Source organism: Arvicola amphibius, chromosome 12 (assembly GCF_903992535.2).
Source record: "Arvicola amphibius chromosome 12, mArvAmp1.2, whole genome shotgun sequence".
Taxonomy (NCBI): domain Eukaryota; kingdom Metazoa; phylum Chordata; class Mammalia; order Rodentia; family Cricetidae; genus Arvicola; species Arvicola amphibius.
Window position 1 is genome coordinate 516,608 of NC_052058.2, and position 22,803 is coordinate 539,410.

At 45.4% G+C, this 22,803-nt stretch overlaps 1 protein-coding gene across 1 annotated transcript in view; it reads right to left on the bottom strand.

Moving 5' to 3' along the window:
* The window catches only part of Plxna2 (plexin A2), a 203,048-nt gene that overhangs the window by 55,942 nt on the left and 124,303 nt on the right, over window positions 1-22,803 (bottom strand). The window contains exons 5-10 of the mRNA XM_038348917.1: window positions 16,028-16,128; window positions 12,862-12,985; window positions 11,514-11,667; window positions 10,916-11,012; window positions 8,606-8,720; window positions 471-671 (exon numbers count right to left, since the gene is read on the bottom strand). Coding sequence (XP_038204845.1) covers window positions 471-671; window positions 8,606-8,720; window positions 10,916-11,012; window positions 11,514-11,667; window positions 12,862-12,985; window positions 16,028-16,128 — 792 coding nt within the window. The remainder of the gene's footprint in view (window positions 1-470; window positions 672-8,605; window positions 8,721-10,915; window positions 11,013-11,513; window positions 11,668-12,861; window positions 12,986-16,027; window positions 16,129-22,803) is intronic.

The following is a 22,803-nucleotide window of genomic DNA, read 5'->3' on the forward strand; positions in this document are numbered from 1 at the left end:
TGTCAAGTCCCTCATCTCTGAGCTGACCCCCCACAGTCAGAGACAGGGAGTTGGCAGATAAAAGATCTTCTCTGGGCTGAAATTATAATTAAACACCTCGTGCTCTTCCTGTTCACCATTCTGGGAAGGTTTAACCCTTGTGACTCCTGAAATGCTGCATCTCCTTCCTCTCCTCCCACACTTTTCTGTCTATTCTCATGCACACCAGTGTCCTAATACATTGCATGAGGATAGGATGTCGGGTGAAGTTGATGTCCTTTTGGCAGAAGTTTTCCCAATAGCAACAATGTGTTCTTTAACTTCAGAAGGAAGTTCCAATTTCAGCTTCTGCCATTAGGGTTTTCCTTGAGGGTTCTCTCTTCCGAGAACATGGCTCACTGGCTCAGGGTGCTTACAGGTTTCTCTGTCCCTGGTAATGTGGGCACTGCCTGTGATCCTACACGATCTTGACATATGTGTGAGCTGCTTACCGAGCTGTTTTGGCACTGCACACTGGAACTGTTGAAGCGCAGGGCAGGGACTCGGTGAACAGCCCCTTGGATGTTGAGCACGCACTCATAGCCCCGCTGGCCGGACTGGGGCTGGGGAAGGTTCCGAGCCTTGAGGGTGATTGGTTTCACTTCTCCAACGGGGATCAGAATCTCCTCTGTGGGCACAAGCTGGGGACAGTCCTAAGTGAGCAAACAAGCAGAGACCTTCATTAGTTCTCAAAGTTGAGCCAAGACAGGGGCAGAACCTACGGCCAGTTAGAACCTTTCTGTTTCCAAGTGGGTCGCCCAAGAGAAGAGCTGCATTTTATTTATGGGATGTGTTAAATCAGTAGGCAATGAAATCTTTTCTTCCTACTGGGCTTTGATATTGTCAACACCATTCCACAAGCCACCCTAATCCTGGGGGTGTGTATTACAATTTAGGAATTAACTTTCAAACACCAGTATGGCAAACTGTGGGTTTTATCTCTGGTGAGTAAATGAAAGAGCCTCCGTGGGTTCATGTCCCTAGCTCAGAAATCCCACCTCTGGTTTTATCTGGTTCCCCAGCCTATTGGCCATTTGCTTTGTCTGATGCCTGAGACAGCTGTTATCTACAGCTTCAGCGTCTAAGTTTCAGCTGAGCTAGGCTTCCCAGCAGGGGGACCAAGTACCCAACCAGACCTCCTGGGTGTGCTCTAAGTCCTAACTCTGGCTTTTTATCTCATTTTATTACCATGTGTGAACACTAAGCTGCTTTGGAAAACAAAAACCAAATAGAGAAATGTTGTAGGGAGGGGCCATGAGAAGGATGAGAGAAAGAGACAGACAGGGAGAGAGAGAGAGAGAGAAAGAGAGAGAGAGAGAGAGAGAGAGAGAGAGAGAGAGAGAGAGAGAGAGAGAGAGAGAGAGAGAGAGAGAGAGAGAGAGAGAGGGGGAGAGGGAGAAGGAGAGGGAGAGGGAGAGGGAGAGGGAGAGGGAGAGGGAGAGGGAGAGGGAGAGGGAGAGGGAGAGGGAGAGAGAGAGAGAGAGAGAAGAAGGAGGGAGGGGGAGGGAGAGGTCAATTTTCCCCCCTGTGTGGAGGCAGAGGTCCAACACCTTATGGATTGTTGACTTCTTCCTCCCTACAGGAAGGACTGGAGTCTTGTTGTCTTCTCTGCCCCCTACAGGGGGGATGTGGAAACTCTTCACATGCAAACAAGTCTGATAGCCAGGGATCAGCTGAGAGTTCTTGAAGGAGGCTCCACCTTCCTTGTCCTCTGGACACTTGCTCCTAGAAGGACTTTGGGAACACGTTGGGCTCTGTGGCTACAAGGCTTACGGAGGGTACGGCCGGGTATTTGCTTGACTGAGTACCCAAACTACTGTACTTTCTGCAAGATATGGACAGTCTCAAGACTCCAGAAATCTCCCAAAGCCATCCCTTATGTAACACAGGCTGTTGAACAATTGTAATCTCTACTGAAGATCTACAGAGCTGGTCAGCTTCTTTGTGTGGACATACACAGTCCCTTCTTTTCTTAATCCTCCTCCTCCTTTTCCTCTTCTTTTTCTTCCTCCTCCTCTTCCTTCTTCTTTCTTCTTTTTTCAAATCCCAGTTGCAAAAACTCTGCCCATTCTTGTACATCAGGGTCTGGACATTCTGAACACAGGGTTCTGTGGTGCCATTTCTCAAACTGACACCAAACCCGGGCCTTTCTGCAAGCTTTTCTCCCTACCAAAGACTGACTTCTATCCACCACTGCCATCTTCCTCCTGCCCTCTGTTCCACATCAACTTAATCAGAGAGCTGTTCATCAAATGCCCAGCCTTCCAACTTGGCTCAGAAGGGATGGCCAGACCCTTTACTGGATTCAGGAAGAACTCTAGGTATTGCCCCATGTTTGCCCTGAGTCCATGGAGCCACAACTCCTGTGGAGTATTTATTTATTTATATTTTATTTTATTTTTGCTGGGCTGTGATTGTCTCAAGGACTGAGCCTGAACCTTTCCACTCCACATTCCAAGTCTTCATCTTATGTCAGATGTATAGTGGATACTTAGTCATTGTTTGCAGGAGGGTGAATGTAAAGAAGAAAATAAAGTAATATACACAAGAATTTTTTAGTTTCTTTTTAATTCCAACTTTGGAGACTGGTAAGAGATAAGGGAGGCTTGAGAAGCAACTTGATTCCCAAGCTAGGACTACAGATGGCCATGTTTTCTGGAGCTCCAGAATTAGCTAAAGGCACATACTTATCTATTCAGGAGTCCGACCATTTACACATAGCTGAAACCTGAGGAATTTCTTATTGAGACCTATCTGGGAGGACTAGAAAGACTCCAGGGTAAACTGGGCCACTCCTGCCTGCTAGCCACTGCATAGGAGAACTCCAGCAAGAAGCATTTCTGCGAGGGACTGGATCAGCTGGAATACCAGAACAGATGGGTCCCAGTTTCAGGTGCCAGGTGCTCACGCTGCTGACTCATAAACCTGTTCTTTACTGCTCTTTTCCTTTCATCCCCTGCAGGCACTTCTGACAGAGCCTTTTACAGATCCATAACCAGGAAACCCAAGCATCCCACTGAAAAGAAGCATATCCAGTCAGCAACTAAAAATCTAGCCAGAATCTAACAGGTTAGAATTTATGATAGAGAAGAATCTAATGTATAACGGTGTGTGTGTGTGTGTGTGTGTGTGTGTGTGTGTGTGTGTTTGTGTGTGTGTGTCTGTGTGTGTGGGGGAGGAGAGGAGAGACAGACAGACACACAGATTTGCAACCAACTGCTCTAAAGAACAAGTTCTTGTTTCTCTAATGGGTTCAGAAAACAAATTTAAATTTCAGGAGGCCTAGACTCCTAAAGATATGCTTTTGAAGTATGATGTCTCAGGTCAGCAAATAAGACTGTAGAATCCTTTAAACTTTTGATGACAAAAATCTTTCTATAATTGTTCCTCAGTATCCATGGATCCCATCAGTCAAGGACCAAAGATATTTGAAAAATAAAAGTTATACCTGTACTATATACAAGGTCCCCACTGTGATTATTTCCCAAATAAAGAAAGCAGCCACTCATACACCATTGATACAGAGTGATAGATTCTGAATAATCTAAAGATCATTTAAGGCACAGGACAGAATGTGTATGGTTTGATGAAAACATCCCACGGTTTAGCAGAAGGGACTTGGTATCTGTAAAGGGTTCTGGAGCCAGTCCTTGTCCCCTATGGCTCTGGAGGGATAACAATATACTCAATGTACATCCCACTTAGAGGTTGACAAGTCACAGGCAGAAGTTATATATAAGTTACATTTTTCAAATAATAGTCTAGAACTTTAGAAAACTTCCTCATGATCTTTTAGGCCTTTTAAAATTAGTTTTAAAGACAATGAACAGGCTCTTCCCTAATGCCTAAACATGCTCAAGCTGGGCCTAGTATCAAAAGGATGTATTGGGCTTTGCTTATTTGGCAGTTGTTCTGGGGCCAGATAGAAAAGGGCTTTTCTTCTCTTCCCAGGGTAGAAAGAAGTGATTGGCATTCCAAGCACACAACCTGCATATTTGGCAACAAGAAAGACATAGACCTGGTCTGTGAGATGGATCCATGGGATCATAGCAAAGGGCAGGAGCTTGGGATAGAAATGACAATGGGAAGACCAAGGGAAGAGGCAAGAGAATTGGCCACCAGGAAGTCTCAGCGGTGTTGGAACTTCAGTACATCTGGGGCTAGGGAAGATGGTATGTTCCATCTGAAGTCATTCCTAGGCCACTTGTTTCTATGTTCACACATATGCATGCACACACACACACACACACACACACACACAGACACACGATGGAGTCAAACAGAGAGAAAGGGAGGGGAGAGCAAGGAGAGAGGGAAAGAGAGAATGTTTGTCCTGAGGACAAGAAAGCTAATAACCATAAACCTTTTTTTTTTTTTTTAAAGAATGTTAAGATGTTCATTAACATTCTTAAAATACTTAAGAGCCTGCTGGTCCTGCAGACTTTCCAGTAACAACTTTAGGTCATCTTATCTCCTCTGTCTATCTATCCACCTATTGGAGCCAAATCTTCTCAGCAGGTGTCTCAGTTTAAATGAAGGTAAACAGATGTCCTGTTTGAGAACAACCCAGGGCTGGGTAAGAGGCAGGGCCAGCCACAGCCTTGCTGCCCACTCAGTTGGGATGGGATCCCCCTGATTCTGTGCTGGGAACCTGTTAGTCCTCAAAAGAACTTCTTCCATGTGGAAATGGCATTATCTTCACCCACTGGACTTCAAAGAGTGAGAGCAGCCAACGTCCTGGGAAGCTAATCGGATTTATTTGGTTCTATCTTTCCCTTGGGATGGGTGTAAAGAAGATATTTATGTATCTACATCTCACTAGGCCTGTTCCAGCTGTGGAGGGAGATGCACTTTCAAGGTTGATAGCTGTGCATATTCCTGTGCATACTACCTGCTAACATTGTGTTGCAGGGAGATAGAAGTTTAGGTAGTCTGTCAGAAAGCTGGAGGGAGAGCTCTGGCTGGGAGAGGGTGTGGAAAAGATGAAGCTCAGCACCTTTAAAGGGCTTGAGAGATGGTCCGGGTGAAGCTCTGTTTCTTCATGTATAAAATGGTGTTAGTAACACCTAACAACTAGATTACATGAAAGAGGGTATGCAGTGATTGTGTGGTAACAGGCTCGGCCAACAACTGTTATTATGATTACTATGTATTTCTTCTATATGTACATATGTGGCAGAATCAGGAGATTCAAGCTGTATTCAAAGCCACTTTGGACTGAGTTCTGACATCAGTATTTGTTAGACCAATCATCAGAGGAATATCTGCTTCAGTTTTGTCTGTCACAGAATGAGCTTAATAAATAGTCAAGACCAAATGAAATTGATTCACAGATAAAGGTGATGCACACATGAAAAATGCCCAATAGATGTAAGCTACTATATTCCTGTCTTAGAATTGCATGTACTTGGCTCAGCTTATCAGTTCTTCCTTGTCAGGCCCAAGCATATTGGCCCAGCGGCTTCTGGAAGGATGTGGGTAGATAAACATCTGAAAATGGCCCTTCTGACTCTTCCATTGGAAGGTTTTCCATTTGTGGAGATAGATTTGGTGTTCGTCCAGCCACAACTGAACCCTCATGACCAAAAGCAAGGGGTCAGATCAAAGTCATGCCTGCAAACATAATGGTGGCCATGGAGACCAACATGCTCACAGGCACCGATTTTCTGAGAGAGCAAACTAGTCAGTTTTTTTCTGGATGCTGAATTCTCCATAGCCTTGGGCAATGCCCCTAAATTGTTGGCATTCTGATTACTACAGATGTCAAGTAAGAGTTATGTGAAACTGCATTCAGCTTAGAGAATTAACTGAAATGCCATCTGTCAATGGTTCTCAGTCTTCAGCGTCATCTGGGATAGCACCCAACCATTTGAATTTCTAGCAGCTTTGCAGGTGATGCTGATGGCACAGTCCTGGGAAGGCTCACCGAGAACTGCGCCACAGGTGCGGAACTCTGAACACATGAGGCGTGACGGCCGCAATGCTGCTAATCGGTGCTGCTAATTGGCAGTGCTAATCAGTGATACATTGCTTCCACCAAGTATACAGGCATGAAATTTTGATTCTAAGTTGGAGGAGGAGCTTGATGGAATTGGAAAAAAAGATATTCTAGTAACCCCCAAAAAGATATATAACGATTTACAGCCCCTAAAACAACTTTACCACACTGGACAAATGCACTTTTGTTATTCTTCAAACTTTGGGGAACAGGGTCACCTAAAGCAGTGCTTTGAACAGAAAAAAAGCTAAGCCTGGAAGCCATTGATCAGGAAGGAATGTGTTGTAAAAAGATTCAGCTGTTTTTAAGGACTTTGAGAAAGTGGCCCTAGCGGAAACTGCCCTCCACTTCCTTTGCTGAGTCAAGCCAGCAGGACAGATTCTGAGCTTCCTTCACAGCCTCCATTAGGTCCTGGTGCTGTGCCAATAGCCAGCATGCGTGAGGAGAAGAGCAGCTCCCTTATAATCCGATGGGGAGATAAAGGGGACAAGAATGGTGCTGCTTTCCAACTCAAGGCACAGACACCAAAGAAGGAAAATTGGACTGAACAGGTGATGGAAATCCCTGGGTTTGCTCCCAAAATCTTTTGGTGATCACTGAATCCTGAGTAACAAGGAAGCAGTGGCGTCTCTAGCCAACTCTCTGGGACCTTCAAATCTCTCACTAGCCCAGGAGCAGCTATGCTTCAGTGGTTCCTTGTGGTGAAGGGGACTGGGCCTGCTTCCAATTAGCCCTCTGGGGCTCAGCCTCGGGCCTCTCCACCATAGTTTGTCTTGCTCTCTGTGACAATCTGCTTGCCCTGCTCCAGCTGCAGGTCACCCTCAGGCTTGGCTCTGGATCTCCATCTGTCTGCTCGGGTGGCCTCCACAGATACGTTGTTGCTCTTTGTCCTGATCTGCACTAGCCTCCCCCCTCAGTTTTCTCTTCCAGTTTCTGAAGGAAGTTCAGAACTTGGGCAGCCACAATGAAGGTCCGTTTCTGAGACAGAGAATGCTTAGCTTCCACTGCCCAGAACGTAGCTCTTCTGTAGTGGGCTTGCTCCCCAGGACACTTCCTTCATGGTCTCCCAGGCTGTGTTAACCTCTGTCCTACACGTTCAGCACCTATGCCCCCATCCCCAAAAAGACTAGTTTCAAACTCCTATAGACTCCCAGGCCTGGAATTAATTCCCAGTGTCCATTAAGATCAGTGTGGCATTCCAGCGTGCCCAATGACTAGAAAAGAATGTTTTCTAGATTGTCTCAGGGACTGGGTCCCTGGATCTGTCATTCTGAGGCAGCTGTGGGTGGGTCTATCTTAAAACCTAGTTATGGGGCCATCTAAAAAATAAGCATTTTTACTTTTTTACTGCATATAATATGTACCATTTCATAAAGGGTGAATTATTGAATGCCAGATGTATCTATTTCAATAAATTTCAAGGTCTATTTTATGTTTAGCCATTGATGCAACCAGCACAACTATAAAGATTGGGAGGCCCAAGAAATTCATCTAAAAAGTATCATTGACAGGTAGCTCAGTCAATATCACTTAGACTTAGGTATAGAGGTCAGTAGCTGTTCACCATTTACCCCTGTGTGTATACTCTACAAATGTTCACTGGTAAAGGATTAGGATTTACAGATAAGATGTGGTCCTTGTTTTCAAGCAGATTACAGCTTAATACAGGAGAGAGACACACCTCTATATTAGAATATGAATGGGCACTTATTAATATCTGCAAGTTTTTCTAAAATATTGAAAAAGAGGATCTCTCTCTCTCTGTGTGTGTGTGTGTGTGTGTGTGTGTGTGTGTGTGTCTGTGTGTGTGTGTGTGTGCTAAGCATACAAGGTCTTGATTGTCTAGTCCTAACAGGTAACCCTTGGGCATGAAAAACACTAGACAAAAGAAAGGGAAATTGAAGAAGCAGGCTTCGTGGAGCATATTGGGGAAAATGTGAGAGAACCGATCTTAGTGAATAATTACTAAGTGGAATATTCACAGTAAAGATGAACAACATGAAATCTCACTGTGTCAATGACAAGGGCGGGCCAGACTTCTGGAAGGAGCTTCAACTAGATAATATAATAGGACTTTTGGCAATGCTTGGTGCGTTTTACTAGCTGGATTTCTCTCTGTCTCCAAGGCCACCCACCCAGTAATACATTAGAGTCAAAGAATCATTGAATTTTAGAGTTGGAAGAAAAGCTGGCATGAAAAGATGGTTGAGAGTGAATGTTCTATTGAAGCACAGTAAGTCTACAGCCAAGCAAAGGCTAGGCTCAAAGAATAGACAGCATTCATTACACTCTCTCAGAGCATGGAGTCTGTTGGGTAAGAGCTTCCTCTGAGCTCTTAGTCTCAACTAACAGTCACCTTTACACTCTTAAATGCAGTCTTAGCAGTCTAGCAGATAGAGCCTCTGCTGGGGGTGGCATTGGTCGCTACCTTCTTGACTTTATAATATCATTTATTTATAACATGAAGACTCTGATAAGGTGACCAAGATAGGCCAGGATAAAAGATGGTTAAGTCACTGGACAGACCATCCACAGTGCAAAGCGGCTGATTTTCTGGGATTGCTGTCATGCCACAGAGAACCTTCTTACCTCTGAAACATTGATCCTGCCTTCCTGGAAGGAACAGGTGGTGGGGTCATGTGTGCAGAGGTTTCGGTACTTGCACCAATGGCAGCGGAAGGCGCTGTTGACACAGGACAGGCACCTGCAAGGAGGAGATAGTAAGAGGGTCAGCCACGCAGGCCTGCCATAAAAGAAGGCTACTATCCTTACATCCTCATCTCACTCTTGGGAGGGTAGAGTAGTGGAGCATATTCTAGTGCTGATAACTGTGGATTCCGCATCTGAGATGTTCATGTGGGCAGACAATTGGGATACACTGGGTCTGCAGTGAGAACGACTTAACCTGTAAAACAGCAGTGTGCTAGTACGTATATTTTTAGGAATTTTGCAAGCTAGAATTTCAGTCTGATGGACTGAAATCGGCTATGGTGGACGCATTTAAATTATAGAAATTGGTAAATACTATGTGTTATATTTTTAAAAGTCTGATTGCTGACGGTTAATGCTAGCACATTTCTTTTTCAGCCAGAGTAGCCGTAAGGGCAGAGAGGCAGAAAAGGCAGATCTGATTATAGTCTTGCTTCTGCTGCCAACGTTGATGCCACTCTGAGTAAGTCACTTGCTTCGTACATTAAAGTTTCTTCATCTGTCCGTAAAAAACATTCCTGGGTAGTCCACAGGTGTCAAGTGAGATAATGAGCAGGGAACAGGTTTGGAAAGAATAATGGTAAGTGTGATTATTATTTTGAAGAAGTTAAATCACCAATTATTTCAACCTCTTGAATAGTATTTGAGTATTAGTGATTTGGTTCACAGCGCCTATGTTACTGAGCTTGGGAAAGTTACAGTATGGAATGATGACTTTGCCCCTTATCTCTAGTGGTCCTCGCATGGAGCAATAGCCTATGTCTAGGGCATAAACGTTCTTCCCAAAGAGAGCACTTCTTCCTCTTTGGGTTCACCTGGAGGCTCTGTGTGTGTGCAGACTGCTGTGATGGAAATGTACTGAGAGTTTTGGCCTTCCTCCTCCACAGCTTCTGTATGTAATAACTTAGTGTATCTCTGCCTTTCGGAACTATACCAAGCTGTTAAAAACAGAAACAGTTCTGCAATCTGGCGCCACCTGGTGGGGTTTGTGTTAAGTCTAGGTGGTAGGGGCTTCCATCCAGGGGTCTCAGACTGGACTGAGGTGTGATGTATATGAGAGACTTGGTCCATACATACCCCAGAAATGATTCTTTTATAATCATGCATGCCCCAAAGCCAATCATGTCTAAAATAGCTTTTTTTATGAGTTTGAATCAATGCTATTTCATGTACTCCATCACTGATATAGTCTTAATAATATCACATGATTCAACAAGTAAATGATAAATATCAACCAGGGTGAAGGAAATGATGTTGGTTGGATGCTAACCTGGCTCCTCCACTGGCTGATTTTGACACTGTCTTTGAAGCACTTATCATCTATGGGTCTCAGCTTATCATATTAAAAAAGGGGAACTAAACTTGATACTCCTTTAATAGAATTCCAGAAGTAGAGAAGGGTAAAACAATGTTGAGCAATAAACTAAAATCTTGGCTGTCAAGGAGGTCTGCTTTTTTCTACTAAAACTTGCTGCCTGTGACAATATCTTCCTTGCCATACAAACTCATCCAAATGTGGTGACATCACACTGGATTGCCATGGTGATGCAGGTACCCTCCCAAACAATAGATTCTGCTACCACTGCCTTAGATTCTTCCCCCTAAGACGTCTGCAATTCCCAAGTAGGGCTATCTGGAGTTGGGATATAGTGGTAGTGGTCATTTTTACCCAGCTCTGCTTTAGTCTCCCTGCCCTGCCTTTGTTGCCTCTGGCCATTTCCATTTCTTGCTCCTCTTGTCCTATCTTATAATATATATTGGGGAGGGATACGCTGCACTCTTCTGCTCTTCCAGCCCAGCCCAAGCCCTCTCACTGGGTGCTGAGAGAGGCTACTGTCTTTGTCTGTCCTCCTTTGTGGGCATATCAGACCCCTCAGCACTCGCTGTCAGTTCCTGCCTTCAAAGACACTGCTAATTAGCTGACGTGAAGACCTCTTCTTACAGCTCCTAAGTCAGGACCCTTTTCTTGACATCCTAACTTTAGAACTGGGGGTAGAGTGTACTGGGGTGGAGCCAAAGGAATGAGGTAAGGGGCTGTGGTAAGTGATTGTCATTCAAATGAACATGTACCAGCACACCTCCCCATCCCCGAGACTTCAATGTGACTACTGCACAAGTCTTGTCCTAGAGGAAGTGGAACCTTATACTCATATCCAGGCCCAGACAAGGTTCCTTCCGAGGCATGCTTACAGTTGGTGGGCACTGCAGTTATAGAACTTGAACTCGGTGCTGACAAAGATCTTTCCTGTCTCCTTGGATCTCAGCTGCAACTCTAGGCCAAACCAATCTGCGAGAGAGGACAGAGTGAGAACGTAGGGCACAGTGAACACCCTGAGGGGAAGACCATGTCATAGAGCCACCCAGGAGTAGAGACAATAGAGAAAGCCTGACCAAACATGCTTTGCCCCTGAGAATCCAACCAGTCTATCCCTCAGCAACAGATTCCATGAGTCCCTTGGCTTGGTTAGGCATATTCAATTACTGAAAAAATTTCAGAATATTAGCTCAGAACCCTTCAAACCAAGTTTGGTGGAGAGAGCTCAATGCAATCTATTGCCTAGAAAGAACAGGAAGTGGGCACAGAGCATATTATACATTCTCAGCCCAGGAAGAATGGGCATTTTCCTCCTTAAATCTCAGGGCATAGCACAGTGCTTTTAAACTCAAACAAGTATGTAAGCCAACATTAGCATCTGGTATGTGAAGACTGGTCAGTAGCTTCATGTCTATGTATGTGACTCCTATACTCACCATGGCACCCATGGCTCTTCTGGCACACAATCCTTACCTTGATCCAGAGGGATAACAGGGACGTCCTTGGGCCCAGGTGAGATGCAGATGACTTGGCTCCCAGACACCTGTCCTTCCACCTCAGTCAAGTTCCCAAAGGCACAGGCGATACCCTCAGAGAGGTTGGGGGCATCATTTACAACCAGGCTGAGCTGCGGGAAAAGCAAGAGCTCAGGAGAGCCAGCCACCCCTCCCCCCCAAGGCTCCCTGCCAGGAGCTATTGCTCAGGGATCTCCTTGACCTCCTCTATAAGAGAAGGGCATTGGTCTAGTGATCTTCCATTTTAGATGCCGAGCAATTAAAATGACAAATGGTTGTGTGATGTGTGGGGTCAAAGGCCTTCATAAAGATTGTTATTGTTAATTCTTCAATCTTGTCCAGCATTGGAAAGCACTTGCTGCTCAAGGAAGTAGGGGATTTGTACTAATATTCATCTCAGCCCCTGCTCTGTCTGATATGGAAATTAACTGCAAAGCACATAGTGAGTCATAAGCTTGGGACTTTATCACAGGCTTTAGCTTGGGCTCCTGGGGATGTAAGCTTCACCAGGATGGAGGTCAGGAACCTGGCTGGTAGACGGCAGATCCTTTGGGCATCTGCCACTCACCCTTCTGTCCTCTATTCCCTCTGGGCTTCCTACTATCCAGCAGTGCCCTGGTGTGGGGCAGGAGGCTCACAAGACACACAAGGAATTAAGGAAGGTTCACTGGTGGCTAAATAATGTATACTACCTAAGGACTCCATCTAGAACAGCAGTCTCCGTCCTGGCGAAGTTTGCAGAGTCTCATTTTAGTGGTAAAAATCCAGACTTTCAGCATTTGAAAAAGCGTTCTGAATTCAGGCCACTTTTCAATGAGTTTGTCCTCAGCTCCCACAATAGGCACAACTCCCTGGTTGTTTCATTAGCATTACTGGAGTCCAAACCTCCTGGTGGGTATGAATGAACTCAAACGATGGAAGGTTCATTAACTAATTAACATTCATGAATGCTCATAAAACCTTCACAATGAAATTGCACTCAGGGCCTAAGGACATAGAATATTTTGGGTTGTACCTTGACAGGTGACTGAGGGCTATTTTTATTATGTTTAATATTCTCTTTAAGAATACACTTTGAACAAGTCTCAGTCTTTCTTTAATCTCTCCGCTACCCACCAAACACAGTAGCAAGCTAAGGCTTTCTTGACTATTTAACAAACAGAAGACTGAAATCATACCATGTCCTAAGAATGTGCTGTTAGGTCTTGTATCATAGTTTGTTGTTGTTGTTTCACTGAAATTCTGATTAATATGTGCCAATAGTAAAGAAATGTGCTGTGTCCCCATCCTCCCTGCTGTGTACTCACCAGCCGGCTGTGATCTGACACAGAGATGCTACTGGGGTGCACCTCAAGGCTCATGCACTGGCTGATACTGGCAGCAAACCGATTTGCTTCCCACGCCCGTTGGCATTTGTCCCTTCGGGAGCACCTATATGAAGAGAGATTCATGAGAGGCCATGGCTCTACTGTCCTGGGAAAGAGAGATTTGCTGCCCCAGCACTGAGGCTATTGCCTTGTGATGACTTTCACTGTCTTCTCAGATGTTCACGACCACATATAGCTAAAGATATACCAAGGAAGAGGTGTTCGTTTCCAGCCTAGATGCTGGGCAGGTATGGAGATACCATATTAGTACTATGGGATGCTCAAGTAAGAAGTTTGGGGTACTTGAGAAGTAGGGCTGCGAGCATGAATTCTGTAGCTAGAATGCTAGGCTATCATTCTAGATAATGTTACCTGCTAGCTTGATCCCAATGGACAAGTGACTTACTCTTTCTCTTTTCTGTTTCCTAAACTTTAAAATAGCAAGGATAATGACAATATGCTACCTTGTAAGTCTACTCTAAGGCTAAAGTAAGTTAGTATCCAGAAATCAGCCTGGCATTCAGTGGACGTATCCCTGTGCTAGCCCTTGTGATAGTGATATTAATAACAATGATTAATAACATTATCACACAACTCCAAGGTGTTAGCAAAGAAGAGAGGGTCCTAGCTGTGAGACAGGTTGCGTGTGATCTTTGGCTGGATTAATAGCTCTTTAAAGGAAGATACTATGTTTTATTCAACAAAAATTCTGTCACAGGGTATATTTTCAATAAATGTTTGTGTCATGAAAGAATGCCTTAAGTCAAAAGACAGACAAAGCATGTGTCCAGGGCTGCCTCTGTCAGAAAGACCATGTGGCTATTTCTCCTGATATCTTCATCTCTGGCTCCAGGATTCTTATCCCATGCTGTCAGGTAAGTAACTCAGAAGCTTGTGGCTACTACCTGCTCTATTTTATGGACCAGGCTTAGGGCTGGTGCAGCTCCAAATCCAATAGCCAAACAGGACATAGTGCTACTGTAATCCACAGTCAAGCAGTAATTCCTACCCTGACTCCCCAAGCTCTTCCCTTCTTCCTTTCCAAGTACATAATGGATCCAAATATGAGTGCTGTCAAAGGAACGAATTATGGAGGTTTGAGTGAATCCTTACGATAGCTTTAAAGTGAGCTCTTAACTAGAGCCTTTATCTCATTGACTCACTGAAATGGCTCTTTTATCTTTTCTTTTTTTAATCATACTATTTATGGCAACAACTTTAACAGAGATATAATAGTCTGGGAGACAGTAACACACTTGCAGGGGTAAGTCATACAGAAGAGAGAGGAGGGTTTCATTCCCCTGGGACCCAGAGTCTCCCAGTCATCTACCTTCTACTTCTTTAGAAGAGGCTTACAGGCCTGGGGCTGAAGTTGCTGAGTCCTCACTGCCCTGCTAACTGGGAAGTCTGGGACGGTGGGTGGGAGGAAGATCAAGACTGTCTGCTGAAGAAGAGAGTGCCAGGTAACGAGAAAGCTCAATATGAAAGGTGTAGCTCCTGTCCCCCTCCAAACTTGGAATGAAGAACGGCTAATAGGTGTGAGCCCAGATAGGTGGGGAAGATTCTCTGAAGAGAAGTGGGCACTGGAAATCTGGGCTATCTTGATGGGGCTCAGTCATCCTAGAAGACATAGCTAGCCTGGACCAAAAGGAAGGATGAGGTTTTCTAGGGTAACTGAGAGATGGGGTCATTATTGATCCACCCATAGGTGTTGATACAAGTTGGTGAAAGCAGTGCTCAGGCTGCAAATAAATAATAACCACAATCTGTAATTCTATTGTGTTCTTTCTGTGTATGCCAGCTGTAATAGGCACTGAAGCCTGAAGACCCAGGCAGGGAGGGAGGGTGGGGCAGGAGGCAGATGGTACAGGTAAGAAGGAACTGCTGCAGGGTAAGAGGGCTTAAAGCCTGGGACCTTCCCACAGGGCTGTGACTGAACTGTCAAATTCCTCAGAGAAAGAGCCAGCAGATTGTGAGGTCAGCCTCACAGAAGGCAGACAAATAGACTGGCTTTTCCATTCCTCCAGCAGAGCGGATAGCTCTAGCATCTTGACCACTTGTCTGATTTACATGGAAACTTACTGTCTAGGTTTTATTGAGGTTGCTTTTATAAAACTTTTTGAGAAGTCTCATGCCTCCAAAACCCAAATAAGGACTCAATCCTTTGTCAGTGGGCTTAAATCCAGTCCAGATTTTGCATCTGTGAAGCCTCCCTTCCTCCCTCCCTCCAGAGCCCTCCCAACACCTGCTGCAGAGGCTGGAAGCCAAGAGCTATTGTGCAGGACCCTGAACTCTGGCCCTCTGCCTCCGCCTCCACCCCAAACCCAGCACATTTCATAGAGACGCTTTGGTAGCTGGCGTGGCGCCATGGAGTTTCCAACACTATTGGGCAACAGAATCCCTAGCCAGGCCCCTGCTTTAGGGCTTTCACCCTTTTCTCTTCCTCTGGGCTCTTGGAATTAGGAAGTTTAAGTGTGATTTTGCATTTCTATTGAGCTGTTTTCAATGGCGGGGATGTATCTGAATAGGGATATGAGGCCAGTTGGATGCAATGCAGATTTCTTGGAATCATGAAATAATGAGGCCAGAGGGGTCTTCCCAAGAGTACAGAGTCCTTAATAATTATTTTGATTTGTGTTGCCTCTGATTTATTTCCAAAGCACTTATTATTTCATTTAGGTACCACTATTCACCTGTGACATAGGCACTTCCCCTGTTTAGCAAAGGAACAATGTAGACCTGGAGTTGTCAGGGGACCCACCTAGGGTCACACAGCAGTTAGATGGAGTGGGAATTCTAAGTTCTGGTGCTCTACCATCTTACCCTAGCTTCTTGTCCAGTCACTGCAAGAGGCTTTTGGAAAATTTAGGGATTCTACAGCTGCCCTGTGATTTCTCACAGTGACATTAGAATATAATCATGTGGTTTCAAAGTCGCTGAGAAGACGAGCAAAGGACTGAGTTCAGGAAGCAAACTGTGTGGCCTCTTCCTGTCTTCCACATCGTGTCTCATTTATATCTTTTCTGTTCAGAAGAGGGAATTTCCTCCACTGTCCAACCCCAGTCTTCTACATGCCGGGACCACCTCTGGAATCCCACACACTTACATGTTGTGCAGGGCACACCAGCCACAGTGAGGATCCCCTGAGCTTAGACACTCTCCACAAGTTGTGTACTGTTCACATGATTCAACAGGGACCCTGGTGACCTGGCAGAGAGAGGAAAGGGAGCACGGGAAGGTCAGGGTGTGACAACATGAAGGCGTGTTTCAAAACTCCCCTTTATCCATGCCCCCAAGGTGTCCCCATCTCACTGCTGGCGGAGTCTGAAGAGGCTAACTCAAACCAGAAAGTGTCTGGATGGTAGCTCAGGACTCTTTGATTTTGCCAAAGGTAGAAAGGAAATCCTCTAGCCTGTTGCTTCTTCCCACCAGTGTCTTTCTGAGAGCCTGGCAAGTCCCTCGCAAGTGTTAAAAATGGTTCACTCTGCTGAAAGGCTATTGAGTGGCACAAACTCATCTCTGAAGAGCTTTCAGCTGGGCATGGGCTGAGACATCCTTCCTGCACAGCACACATGGGGTGGGGGGAGAAACTTTTCCCATCAACTAATATTCATAACATGGCACTGGTACTTTATAGCCAACCAAGTGTACCACCTGGATCCAATTATCTCATTCTCTGAAGTCTGCATTCAGTTTCTCTAGTAAATCTCCCATTCTTTGAAAAGTCTGGCAAAATGGGAAGCTCCACAGAGAAGCGCTGCCTGTTTGATTCTGCTTTGCCTGGCTAGTGGGAATTTGCAGATCGAGTGCCTGAGTCCCCCCACCCCCTTGGTAAAGCACAGCTTTTGAAACCCCTCCTGATTTTCTGGAGAGGTTTGGTAAGGGCCTGAACTTTGTGTACATGGACACCACTCTCCTGCACCTGCCCAGTACATATGACAATAAAGGCCAGACAAAAGGGCTAGAAGACTGGAGTTTCCATTTGACATATCTTAGGTGTCTGTTGTTGGCTGGGTTAGAGGCTTCTGAGTTGCAAAAATGCCTGCTGGGTTGGAAATACAAGCTCATTTGTTGGGCCATAGAGGACTATCACCTACTAGAAGTGTGAGCCCAGGTGAAAACATGACACTTGGTCCAATGACAGAACATTCTGCCACTGGCAGGAGATAAAGATGTGAAAGGAACATGTTCACAAAATCTTTTCCAGAAGGTCAGAATGGATCCTAACATGACAAACTCAGTGAAAGCTTATTGAATGTCAGCTCTGTGGTGGCCTGGAAGTTCAGTAACAGAGAATCCACCGCAAATGGCACAGACTGAGCCCGAGCAAAGCCCAGCAGTCCACTGGAATTAGCAGTACCCAACTGATATTTGCTCTGTATGTTGCTCAGGATTGGAACCCAGGATTGGTGTTAGCACTAAGTGCCTTGCGAGCTCAAGAGAAGGGGCATCCTGGCTAATTTGTCAGGAAGATGGAGACAGCGGTTAAGGGTGAGTCTTCAAGGATATGAATGCATCCAGTTGGGCATGTTGACTCATGTCTGGAATTTTAGCACTTGAGTGTTCAGTGGGAACTTAGGTAGGAGTATTATCCATAAGTTACCTAGCCTGGGTCACATAGTGAATTTCAGACCAGTGTAGGCTACAAAGTAATACTCAGTCTTATAAAAATGATAGGAATAGTAGGAGAAAGAGGAAAGGGAGGAAAAAAAGAAGGAAGAAGCGAATGGTGAAGAGAGGAATCGTCAGATGGAGAGTCACACAAGACCTTCCAAACTAAAGGATTATCATGGGCAAAAGCAGTTGCAGAGAAGTTCATTCTAACTTGAACTTGTAGGCAGGGAGAGACAGTTTGCCTTTCTTTTCTCATTCATTCACCCTTAGTACATCATACCAATACATGCTCAGCCTTAAAATCAAACCTCCCTTCAATGAGGAAATAAGATGTAGGGAAGGTATACATTTACCATGGTGCACATATAGTCAGAAGACAATTTCAGGTGTCAGTCTTTGCCTCCCACCACTTAGTTTGCTGCAGGGTCTCTTGTGTACTGGAATGCACAACAAGTTAGCTAGCTTATAGGGATTTGATCTTCATGCTTATACAGTGAATGCTATCCTACGGAGCTATCCAGCTGGAGACTTGAACATTTGCCAGTTGAAAGACAACATCTAGCTATCACTATAAAAGAATAATAATCCTTGAAGTCTGCTCACAGTCAGCATTACCTACCTATAGCTTTCTGACAGCTGCCTCCTGGAAAGTGAGTCCCACGCCCAGGCCTGATAATTTTCAATCTCTCAGGATACCTGGGACCCCAGTTCCCAGTAGGCTTCTGTAGGCCCCTTCTGCTCTACTCCGCAAAGTCTAAGAGAAGCAGTCCAGTGCTCTTCCCTTTTTTGGGTTTTGGGCTCCTTGTGAGTGATGTCTGCATCTGGCTGGAAATTAAAACAACTGTCTGCATTGCATTCGGCCCGTCTGTCAAAACACAGTCCGGCTCTCAGCAGCTGGGAAAGGGGGCCCTGAATGAAAGCAGTGTCTCCAGCAACAAAGCCCACTTTCATGCCAAGTGCCATGGAGATAGTGAAACCCTGTTCTTCTCCAAACATGAAATCAACAGCAAAACTATTTTTCCTATTTCCTGGGCCCTCCTGGTGGGATTTTTTTTTTTTTTTTTTTTTTTTTTTTAGGACGGAGTAAAGTGAAACAGGAAACTTAGAAAGAGGCTGGGCTTGAGAACTTGCATTATTCTTTATGTTCTCCAGCTAGGCACAAATCAGAGGAACAGCTGTCACAGTGACTGGAGGAGAACCTTAGAGTCAGAGGCACTCGTGGGCTTTCCCTGTCCCTACCTTCATGTAATTTTAGTTCCATTTAGTTCTATTAGCTAGCACTTGTTGATCTGGCGCTCCGTACAGGCTAAGTACACATTTCAGGAGAATAAAACCAAACAGCATTAAAACACAGCTACCACTGCAAGTTGTACATGGGCTGTCATAAGACCTAAGTGCTGTAGTCCAGGGATAAGATGAAACAAGGCAGAGGAGATTCTGAGAAAAGAGACTGTGGTGTCTACACTGACTAATATGATCACCATAGCCCCCACAACCTGTGACTGTTAAATATTTAAGAGTACTACTCTAAACTGACGTGTGCTATAAATACCCAATATATACCAATCCTAAAGATATAGTAAAGAAATGAAAGCAAATATCACACTAGGAATTTGATACTGACATCTTCAAAAATTAATGTTTTGCATATTTTACGTTAAATGAGATCTTCTTACTGTTTAAAATGTAGCTACTAGGGAAGTGGCATCCAATCCTGCAAATTTTGTCTATGGCCAACAGTTGGTTTCTGTCTGCCTGTGTTGTCAGGAGGTTTTTGTGTGAGTCTGTCATGGCCTGGGACTTACAGGATTAATATCTTCAATGTATTTTAGAAGGATAGATCCCAACCCATCAGAGCAGAGTCCCCTAGGAGCCTGTATGAGGACAAGGTGGCAAGGGTATGCGTTAGAAAGGTGGTCTTGGGTTCCCTTGGGAAGCCTGGTGAAGGACAGAAGAGTTAGATTGTCTCTGAGCTCTTTAACCTGTTATTCACAAAAGAATATCTTTCATAAATAGGATGGCTGCGAGGCTACCAACGAGCTATGGTTCTCAACGCATGGCCCTTGAACCGTAACCACATTATCACCATAAGGTTAGAGAACAAAAAGTCTGGGTCTGCTCAGTGCCACCTCTCCAGTTGGCTTTCAGGTGTGCTTAAGGTGGTACACGTGACGTAAGTTTCTTAGGACATCTTTAAATGGCAGGTCCTGGGGGTCAGGAAACTCCACCCCAAACCAGACAGCCCTTGGGGTGTGGCAGGAAGTAATGTGTTAAAGTCTGGATGTAAACAAAAGAACTCTAGGGATCTCTTCAAGCCCAGGGAGAAATGGGCTTCCCCCATTAGATTTTAAGTTTTATTTTAGTTTATTATTTGAGAGAAGGTCTTGCTATGTAGCATAGGGAGGCTCTGAAATCGCTTTCTTCTTGTTTCTGTATGCTACTATACCTAGATTGAGAAATTAGGTTCTTTTAAGTCTTTGTCCCTGGAATCTTTAAATAACCAAGTTCAACCCTGGGGTGTTGGGGGAAGTTCTGTATGGAGTCCCAGGTGCTGTCTTGCATTTGCTAGAACCAGGTGGGACCAGACCTCAGGTCACAGGAGAATGAACATTTTCTCCTATAGAGTGGCTGTGATATGTGGAGGGTGGGGCTTTTCCAGAACTGAATCAGAGTTTATGGGACTCTCCTTGATTTTTTTAATCTGTGTTTGCTTATTATTTCATTTTAACTAGCCAAAGCCCCTCCAGTGAGTGCTGGGATCTGAGGTTCCTGTGTTGTCTTAGGAGCTCATAGATGAGTTACATGGGAGAGCTCACAGAGAAGAGCATCATCTCCTGCCCCTGCCTGCCCACTGCCTCCCAGGCACCCAGGAACTGCGTCTGACTAGGTTCCACCCTCACACTCCACATTCTTTCCTGTTCGAGCGTATGTCTTATAATTGTACTTCTAATGAGTATAACTGTCCTATTAAGTCATTTACTTAAGAAATACTCTTAATTAAAGATGACTCACACTGTGTTCTTGGCTCCTGTGGTCCAGGGGCCCTGGATCCTTGGTGTTTTCCGGGACCTTATTTAGTAGGAATGGCTCAGTGGAGTGTGCGTGTAGGATCCTTTTCCCCAGCTCTCTCCACTCAGTACACTGGGCACCCATCAAAGGACATCCTAAGACTATGATTGGCTGTGGAACAAGTCTCTGGGGAGAAGCTACTGGAATCTGCCTTGTTCACCAAGTTCTTGAAGACCATTCCTGAGGCAGGATGGCCCCATGACCGTGATAGAACTGTCACCCTCACACTGGGCAAAGGCTCTGGACAGTTCCTGTCCACGGAGAAACGCATACATCTCCAGATGCAAGAATTCCCTGAAGTAGGAGAACAAGACCCCAAAGCTAAATGTATGAAAGGACAGATCACTAGTGTCATCCACGACCCCGTATGACCACCTGGAAAGAGCAAAATGGTTCTGATACCTAGAGGGACCTTCCAGAGAAACACCTGACTTGAAAGCAGAAACCCTCTCTGCTATAGATCATGCCTGAATCCCAGGATCTCTGAGGTGGTCCATGAGCCTTTGGGCTATACTAATTTGTGAGACAAAAGGGGTGCATTCTCTGTCCTGCCAGAGTCTTTAGTTCAGTGGGAACCAAGACTCACTGCAGGGGAACAGATACTATAATGAGGGTAAAATCAAGGCGTAGCAGTGACTTGCAGGCCACAGCCGTAGTTCACCACTTGCTGTAGGGGTAACAGCTGGAGTGCAGGGTTCAGAGTCTTGCAGGATTCCTTTGTGACCATGTAAGTGAGAGACAGGGAAAGGATAAGGGAAAGCTGTTCCCCAGACACTGGGCATCTAATCCTCTGCTTCCCTGGAATCTGCTTGCCCCTTGCCAGATGGGACACCTGTCCCCACATGTGTGCCCTGCTCCTGACACAATGAAAGGAACACAGGCCTTCTCTATGGCCGAGAGCCAGGTGACAGCGTGGGAGGTGTCATAGACAGCCTGGCTGGAGCATGCAGTTGGCCCAGTCAACAACGCTCTGGTCCCCCAGGCCAGGGGCAAAGCACATAGCTACTGAAACTGATGGAACTGACTCCCTGGCCTCTTTCCTTCTTTTGTGACTTTTGTAGTGTCCCTTCCTACAGATTGTTTTACTCCAAGTTTGTAGGATTTCAGCTCAGTCCATTTTCTACTTTTTTCCCCCCATTCCAACCATGACTTTTAGAAATTATGACAGTCCTTGGCATGCAGGGTGATGACATGCTGGAGAATGATTTCCCGGGTGCTAAGTAGATAAGGACCCACAGTATAGTCACAACAATCTGCAAAGGGAGTTAAATTCACAGAATGATCTCATTAGATCAGCACAGCTCTCCAGAGAGCAGGCCATTGGGTTTTATTATTCATACAAGATCCATCAGATCTAGTTCCAAAGAGCTGTCTTTACTGGATCTCACACTAAGTGGACTATCATTCCAGGACAAGCTGCATAGGTTCCTGCTACAGGGTAGGAAAGGTCAATTCCAGGAAAGAAAGGATGGACCAGACCCAAGGCAGAATCTGAGTAGGTCCAGGAGTTTGTAGGCAACCTGCAGTAGGCACCCAGTGGTGCTGGCTGATGGGATACATGATGGGTCAACCTGCAGTAGGCACCCAGGGGTGCTGGCTGATGGGATACATGATGGGTCAACCTACAGCAGAGACCCAGGGGTGCTAGCTGATGGGATACATGAAGGGTCAACCTGCAGTAGGCACCCAGTGGTGCTGGCTGATGGAAAACATGATGGGTCATGATGGATGCAGCAGACACCCAGGGGTGCTAGGTGATGGGGTAGGTGATGCATTCTTCTTTTTTTCCCCCAGGCATGCCTGAAATCTTGTTGGCATTGCTGAAATTTGTTGAAAACACTATGGAGAGCCCAGGGCGGATTCTACCTAGCAGCTAAGGATCTGTCCTGCTTTTACCCCTGCTGGTTCTCACAGAGAGTAAAAGACAGCTAGAGGTCAGAAAGGCCCAGCCCAGCCTATAGTCCTGGTTCTCTCGGGTATGCATGGGATTGTCACTCTTAAGTCCCAGTTCCAACCCCCACCCCCAGACTGGATTTCTCTGTAGCTTTGAAGCCTGTCCTGGAACTAACTCTTGTAGGCCAGGCTGGCCTTGAACTCACAGAGATCCACCTGTCTCTGCCTCCAGAGTGCTGGGATTAAAGGCATGCACCACCACCTTCTGGCAAATCCCAGCTCTTAAACTACACTGTACTACAGGTC